Source organism: Euphorbia lathyris, chromosome 2 (assembly GCF_963576675.1).
Source record: "Euphorbia lathyris chromosome 2, ddEupLath1.1, whole genome shotgun sequence".
NCBI lineage: Eukaryota > Viridiplantae > Streptophyta > Magnoliopsida > Malpighiales > Euphorbiaceae > Euphorbia > Euphorbia lathyris.
In genome coordinates, this window is record NC_088911.1 from 139157368 (window position 1) to 139165764 (window position 8397).

At 34.9% G+C, this 8397-nt stretch overlaps 1 protein-coding gene across 1 annotated transcript; it reads left to right on the forward strand.

The window, feature by feature from the left end:
• The first annotated feature begins 832 nt into the window (after positions 1-832).
• Positions 833-6763, forward strand: LOC136220106 (small ribosomal subunit protein bS1c). The gene is made up of 7 exons (XM_066007802.1): positions 833-1195; positions 2166-2441; positions 2953-3036; positions 4255-4536; positions 4627-4737; positions 5671-5757; positions 6523-6763. Exons 1-7 carry the CDS (start codon positions 902-904, stop codon positions 6631-6633), a joined length of 1245 nt encoding a protein of 414 aa, XP_065863874.1. The 5' UTR covers positions 833-901; the 3' UTR covers positions 6634-6763.
• The last annotated feature ends 1634 nt before the right edge of the window (positions 6764-8397 follow it).

Below are 8397 nucleotides of genomic sequence, written 5' to 3' on the forward strand. Positions count from 1 at the left end.
AAATTAAAAAGCACAGTAAAAATAAAAATAAATAGTTCATTTGATATTCTTTCATTTTTCCTCCAAATATACGATGGGTGATTATTCTCGTTCCCATCACAATACTCATTATAATTTTTTTTTTTCATCTGGTTTCCCATCTCATATTCTATTGCTGAAATCCAAATAGAGTTGAGTAGTACCAAATACTCATGAAATATGTACCTATTGCCATCTAGAGTTGCCAATGGAGCGAGGACTCCACATCCCCGCGTGACGGGAATGAGGATTCTTTTGTCCCCGACAAGTGGGGATGGGGCGGAAACGAGAATAACTATCCCCATCCCATGGGGATTCCCCTACCAGTCCCCAACATACCCCTGTTTTGTAGATTCCTCTATTAATGCCCTATTTCCCATTTATCTTTATTAATTTTTTTATATTTTTTTTGTAATTCTTTTTATATATATTAGTTTATAAGTTAATTTTTTTTTTTCCGTCACTCAACTCAATCTCAATCTTATTCTTTGTCATTACACTGTGCCAAATGCAGGAGAAAAAAATAGAATAAAAGTTTTATATATGTAAAAATAATATAATGAAATGAGGAATGAAGATCCTCGTAGGGACAAAAATTCTTCGCCGGGCAGGGCTAAGGAAAATATTATCCCCGTTTAGATTACGGGAATGAGAAATTTCCGATAAGTCGTAGAGCGGGGATACTCGTCCCGTCCCATTTACGTCCCTATTAACTTTGCACCTATTTGTGTTCATGGGCTTATTTTTGGGCCCAAATTATTTACCGGGCCGAGCCCCTCACAGTGGCGAAGTGTCTTCGTTGTTAATCCTACGAGTGGCCTATGTCTCTTCCTTGCTAGCAAGCTTCACCTTATCCTGCAAAAACCACTGAAAAACCAGAGAGATGGCATCTTTGGCTCAGCAATTCACAGGCCTACGATGTTCACCGCTCTCTACATCTCGCCTTATCCAAAAAACTTCCGTTTTGTCTTCACCGAAGCTTAGAAAATCGCGTTTTGTTGTTTCAGCTGTCGCAATTTCAAATGCGCAGACTAAAGAGCGGGAAAAGCTCAAACAGATGTTCGAGGATGCTTATGAACGGTGCCGTACTGCGCCTATGGAAGGGGTTTCTTTCAGTCTTGAAGACTTTCATACTGCTATTGAGAAGTATGACTTCAATTCTGAGATTGGTACCACGGTTAGTTGATTTTGCTTACCTTTTCGAATTTTCCCCAATTTCTCGGTAGGGTTTAAGATTGAATTGGAAGTTGTTATGTGGTTTACAGCAAAGTTCGATTATGTTTTCTTTAGTTAGTCAAATTCACCTCTGAAATTGAACAGAGCTGCCTGTTTAATGTAGGAAATTGAGCTAATATGATTCCAAATTGGTAAATTGTGCAAACTGTTACTTAAATTTGAGGTCTATTTTACCTTTGAACCTCATTTTCTTTCAACAAAATGATTGAACTTCACATTTGATTTCCTTTCTAGCCAATATGTAGAAAACTCACCGGAATTTTTACATTATATGCTTACTAAATGTCATACGGGACATGTCTAGTTTGCACGGAAACTGAAACGGACACTGGAAATATTATTTCTGAGAAAAATAGATCAAGGAAACAGTGATAGAAAGGGAAAAGAAACTGAAACGGATATGAAAAGGGGAAACGCTAATGAAGAAGAGTTTCCATGCAGCATAGTGTCTCACTTTTGAGAAATTTTATTGCACTACTGGATTGATACACCTGATCAATAAAAATCGTTTTGCATACCACTACATGGGAGATGATTGGAGTAAACAAAAAAATGAATACATGTGTGATTAATAGATACTTCGGGTGCATTACTCCCAGAGTACCCTAAAAAAAATGGCATTCTTATCCGACATGGTGCTTAGTTGATATATGATCAAGGTCTTTTGTGTTACGTGACCATTCTGGTGAGTTTTTGTACATAAAATGGTCGAAATAAATTTATTGGAATCAAATATGAAAGTTCAATGTTTTTAGTGAGCTTTGTGAAACGGACTCCGAACTTCATCAACCGTTGGTGCGATTTACCCGATTCCAAATGGATTAGTCTTGTCTTTCTTATTGTATGATGAAATTATATTAAGCTTGGGAGGGTATTTTGATGATCAAATTGCATTGTATGTGTGTGATCAGGTGAGAGGCACAGTTTTTATGACTGATAACAATGGAGCATTAGTTGACATTACAGCAAAGTCTTCTGCATATTTACCACTTCAAGAAGCTTCCATTCATAAAATACGACATGTCGAAGAAGCTGGAATAGTTCCTGGTTTGACGGAGGATTTCATAATCATAGGTGAAAATGAATCTGATGATAGCTTAATCTTAAGTTTAAGGTTAATCCAGTATGACCTTGCCTGGGAAAGGTGTAGACAACTTCAAGCTGAGGATGTCATCGTCAAGGGTAAGGTGAGTTTTCAATCAACTTCAAGTAAATGTCGTTTCGTTGCTATACGTTTTTGTGTGTGGTGAAACCAATTGAACTAAAAGCTTGGTTCCATGATATGATAGCCTCTTAGACCAAAGGGTCAAGGGTTTGAATTCTGGCAATCCCGTTTGTTGATTACATTTCTACACATGGTAGGATGAGCCTGTGCACGCTTCAAGCTCAGCGGCATTCACGTGTGGGGGTGTGAGATTAATATAAAAGATGTTGGGCCTTAACTATAAGCTTAAGCTTATAGTTAAAGACATCTTTTATATTAATATTTGACACACGCACGCAAATGCCAACTGGGTTTGAAGTGTGCACACACACGCCCATATTAAAATAGCTATATTTATCTACCTTATCCTTTGATAGAATGGAGCAAAGCAACAAGATCATCTTAGAATGTAGCTTTGTTGAAACGTGAAAACTACTTGTTACAGGTCCTTTAATTTCTTACACGATAACCCATTTTAACACCCGAATATGTAGGTTGTTGGTGCAAACAAAGGAGGAGTGGTTGCTGTTGTGGAAGGAGGCCTTCGAGGATTTGTCCCTTTCTCTCAGATATCATCGGTTCGTGTCTAACCTGAATTTGCAATACAAATTTATATTCGTATGCTAGAAGATAAATTGCAGATAATTGTGTTTGATACAATGTTGCATCTAAATCTTGATTTCGAAGAGTTTCCACTACCGAAACTTTATGTTTCAGGTCACGTTTCGGTAATTTAAGAAAACTGGAAACTTGTCTCTTACAATTTAGAAACTTGTTTCTTAAAATACATGTGTCCGTCACATACAGTGAATCCATAATTTTTGTACATCATCTCCTTCGAGCTTTCAAAATGGAAAAACGTTTTTTCCTTCCCTATTATATAAACTTAGGTAAACAATTATTTAGTCCCTGACTTTTGATCAATTACATTAGTCAGTCCTTGTATTAGCCAAAATAGATTACAAGGTTTCTAAGTTTTTACCGTCAACAATTTAGTCCCTCCTGTTAAGAACCATTCAAAAATCTGTTAGTTAAAGCTATGACTAACGGATATTTCTTACATGTTTGACTGTTAAATAGCTTTGACTAACAGATTCTTGTATGGTTCTTAATGGGAGGGACTGAACTGTTGATGAAAAAAATTAGGGACCTTATAATGTATTTTTGCTAATATGAGTGACTAACTAGTGTAATAAGTAAAAAGTTAGGGGTTAATAAATTATTTAGGTTTAATACATCTGTTGCTGAGAGGTCACGGGTTCGAGTCTTAGGAGCGGCCTCTTGTCAAAAAAATTGGCAGGAGAAGGCTTGCTCCCAGTACACCCTTGTGGTGGGATCCCTCCCCAGATCCTTGCTTACCGGGGACGCGTAATGCACCGGGCCGTCCTTTTTAATACATCTGGTGCTCCCGTATTTGGCTCAAAACTTCAACTGCCCCTTGAACTTTCAAAAGTTCCTAATTATTTGACTATTTAACATTTTCTGTTTGACATGTGGAGGAGCGTGTCTCCCATTTTCAAGGGTTATTGAATGCAATTGGACAAAAATAAGGGTCATTTGTTGTAACCTTTGAAAGTTTACGAGGGGAGTTGAAGTTTTGAGCTAAGTACATGGACAATATATTAGGCCAATTATTTACCTTATGAACTTATATCTAATTTCTAGATATATATAAATTACAATAATTTTAAAATTTATAGATAGATCCCTACATTTTTAGTATTTACATGTTTCCCCACATTTATATTTCCTTTTCTTTTTTCTAACTCTTGTTTTCTGTTCTTCCCACATTTCAGAAAACAAGTGCAGAAGAACTCCTTGATAAGGAAATTCCACTGAAGTTTGTCGATGTCGATGAGGAACAGTCGAGGCTGGTTCTCAGCAACCGCAAGGCCATGGCTGACAGTCAGGCGCAACTAGGTATCGGTTCAGTGGTCATAGGAACTGTTCAGAGCCTCAAACCATATGGTGCCTTCATTGATATAGGTGGAATCAATGGTCTTCTTCATGTTAGTCAGATCAGTCATGATCGTGTCTCTGACATCGCGACTGTCCTTCAACCTGGCGATACTTTGAAGGTCAATACTCGTTGTTCGCTCCGCTGCTTAAGCTAATCTTCTTCCTTATGTAGGATTAAAACACCACTGTAATTGCTTATTGATTTTCAGGTCATGATTCTGAGCCATGACCGGGAAAGAGGTAGAGTAAGCCTTTCAACCAAGAAGTTAGAACCTACTCCGGGTGACATGATCCGCAATCCAAAGCTTGTTTTTGAGAAGGTAATGCCTCTACATAATTTCAGTTTGCTTCCATGTTTTCAAAAACTGAAATGCTCGGAAACATACACCAAATGTTTCGGAATAATTTTGAAAAATTAGAAACTCGAATCTTAAAATTTGGAAACTCATTTCTTAGGGTGTATTGTGTTTCCATAAATGGATCAATGCTAATCACATGTTTAATTTATTCATATTTTGGGATAAGGTACCAAAATGACCTCAAGGTTTTTGGGAAGTAACAATTTAACCTCAACGTACAAAATAATACCATTTTATCCTCAACGTTTGTGAAATATTACCAATTTAACCCCGAATAACGGAACTTGATGCCTCAACGTTTATGAAATGGTACCAATTTAGTCCCAAGTTCCATTACCTAGAGCTAAATTGGTACCTTTTTGCAAATGTTGAGGCTAAAATGGTACTATTTTGTACGTTGGAGCGAAATTTACGCGTACCAAAACACCTTGTGGTCATTTTGGTACCTTTTCCCTCATATTTTCTATATCATCTTTTACAGGCTTTCAAAATGAAAATTAAAAATATATTCTTATAACTTTTAAAAATTTATAAATCTATCCATATATTTTTGTTATTTGGACTAATTTGTCAAATATTGCCAACTTTAGGGCTGAGTTGATACCTAAATTTCGATTTGGGCTAAACTGAATCTGTTTGCCAAGTTCGGAAGCCAAATTTAATTCCTAATATTTTCTAGATCATATTTTACAAGCTTTCAAAATGAAAATTGAACATATATTCTTATAATTTTAAAAATTCATAAATCTATCTATATATTTTTATTATTTACATGTTTCCCCACATTTTCGCTTCTTATATCTTTTACAAATATTGTTTTCCAGTTCTGTTTCCCTTTCCATGTAACATAATTTCTGTCTTTACTTGAGGTGTCTCATTGATCTGTTTTTGCAGGCTGAGGAGATGGCTCAAACATTCCGGCAAAGAATTGCTCAAGCTGAAGCCATGGCTCGGGCAGATATGCTCAGATTCCAGCCTGAGGTAAGTGTTAATATGCGCATGAGATTTTGATGTACAAAGGAGGTTTAACATGACTTTAAATTTCTGACACGATAACATGACTTATTTGACTAAAAACTTCAACTGCCCCTTTAAACTTTCAAAGATTTCAAATGACACCCTATTTTTGTGCAATTGCATTCCATAACCCCCTATTTTTCAATAGAATTTGTTGGATGCAGAAAATGGGAGACACGCTCCGCTATATGCCAAAGTGCTAGCCACATGTTAAAAATGAAAATGCCAAATAACAAAAAAAAAAAAAAATTCACTAGATAATTGAAATTTTGGGGTTATTGATGCAATTGGATAAGAATAAGAGGTTATTGAATTCAATTGGATAAGAATAGAGGGGCATTTTGAAACTGTTAAATATTCAAGGAGACCGTTGAAGTTTTGGGCCAACAGATGTACCAAGCCTGGCTTAGAGAGATAACCTGCTTGACATAACCTCTTTTAACACGATTGTCATTTTTATTTTATGTCATTTATGAAATACATAAATTACATAACACTGTTATAACACGATAACCCGTTTTGACACCCGCAATGGCTAATAATTCTATATTTTATTCCAACAGAGTAGATTAGTTACAGAGTTAACTTGCTTGACATGACCTCTTTAACACAGATTTTCATTTTTACGTCAAGTATGAAATACATAAGATTACATAACACGGTGTTATAACACGATAACCCGTTTTGGCACCCGAAATGGCTAATAATTCTTATATTTTGTTCCAACAGAGTGGATTAACACTGAGTTCAGAGGGGATATTGGGTCCATTGAGTTCAGACATGCCAGCAGAGGGTTTAGATCTCAGTGATGCTTCAAAAACCGAAGAAGAAGAAGACTGATTATTGAATTAAATTTATCTCCTGTATGAAATTGAGGCCTTTGATTTCATTTTTAAAAGCAAAATTGTACAAAAATGGCTTCAACTTTAACCTGAGCTGGAAAAAAAAGTTGCCACTGTCTTTCAATTCATTTTGCTGTGTACAGAGGCAAGAACGGCTAAACATTCCACAATTTGTAATACTAAGGTTCGTTAACAAACGTGCTGTTGAAAAAAAGCTGATTAACTGCTTTTGTAAAAATCTACTTTTCGAGTTAAATGCATTGTTGGTCACTGAACTTACATGGTTGTCTTAAAATAGCCATTCAATTTCAATCTGTCTTAATAAAATCACTCAACTTTGATTTTTATCCCAATTAGGTCACTCAAGCGATTTCAGTGGTTAAAATGCATCGGAATGATGCATGGCTGATACATGAGCATGAGTTAACTCAGATATCTAACTGAAACGATATGTGGCTGATACAAATAATCGACATGTGGTTGCTAGGTGGCGTATAAGTGGATATCATGTATCGTTTCAATAAGATATCTGAGTTGACTTATGATGATATGTCACTCATGTCATTATTCTGATCCCTTTTAATCACTGGAATTGTTGGAGTGACCTAATTGAGACAAAACTCAAAATTGACTGATTTTATTGAGACAAATTGAAGTTGAGTGGCCATTTTGAGATAACCATGTAATTGTAGTGACCAATGATGTATTTAACCCGGCAAACATGAGATGTTTAACCAAACACTTGAAACTGTTATTTTAAAGTGAAAAGACAAATACGAGAAGAAAAGTGAGTAACCAAACCCCTCTATGCATTGCGTTGTGTTTTTTAAGATTAAATTTGAGAACTTTACAATTTTAAAATTTAAAGTCTCGGAGTTCAATTTATAAAGTCCGGGTGTTTAAATTTTATACATATTGACCTTCTCACTAATGGTTTTGTTAGTTAAGTGAAGTTAATCGTAAAACCATTTGGTGAGTTTTTATCAAACGTTTACCTCTTCATTCCATTATACAAGTCATTCTAGGTTATTTCATATACATTAAAAAAATACAATTAATATAGTTAAATTAACAAATTTATATTGGTTAATTAAAAAAAAAATTCTCTCGTATGTAATGGTTGGGAATAAGTCTTGGAATGTTAAAAAACACATGGACCAAGATAAAAATTTAATGTTTGGACCAAAAAACTAAACTAAAAAGTTCTTAGAAAACTAGAATGACTTATATTTAGGAAAAAAAATGCATTACTAGAATGACTTATGAAAAGGAGTGCAGAGAATACAAATTAATTAATTTCTATCAAATCGGAATTTCAGGACAATTCTTTCATAGAGAAGAGGAGAAAGAAAAAGACATGGAGATGAGCAGTAATGCTCACATGGATCTTGAATGTCAGTCACAGTTAGATCTAAACTTTTTAGAATTCTAGGATGGAGATTTAAAGCATTTTAAGATTTAGATTTAATTGGTCTAGATTTTGTCGTATGTGAATATTGTTGGGGAGAAAGAAATAAAATTTAAATATATAATAATATATTCTTAATATTTAAAAGGGTAAAGTTCAATTTTTTTTATGTGCTTTCTCTTTTTGTCAAATTGGTAACTGAATTTTTTTTTGTCCGGTGATTGAGGTTTTTTATTTTGCTAAAAACGATGACCATTTAATTTAGCACTATAAAAATGACCATTGACGACCTTAAAATGGAAAATTTCAAGAATTAAAGTTGTTTAGTACCATATTTACTATGAAAGCAAAATT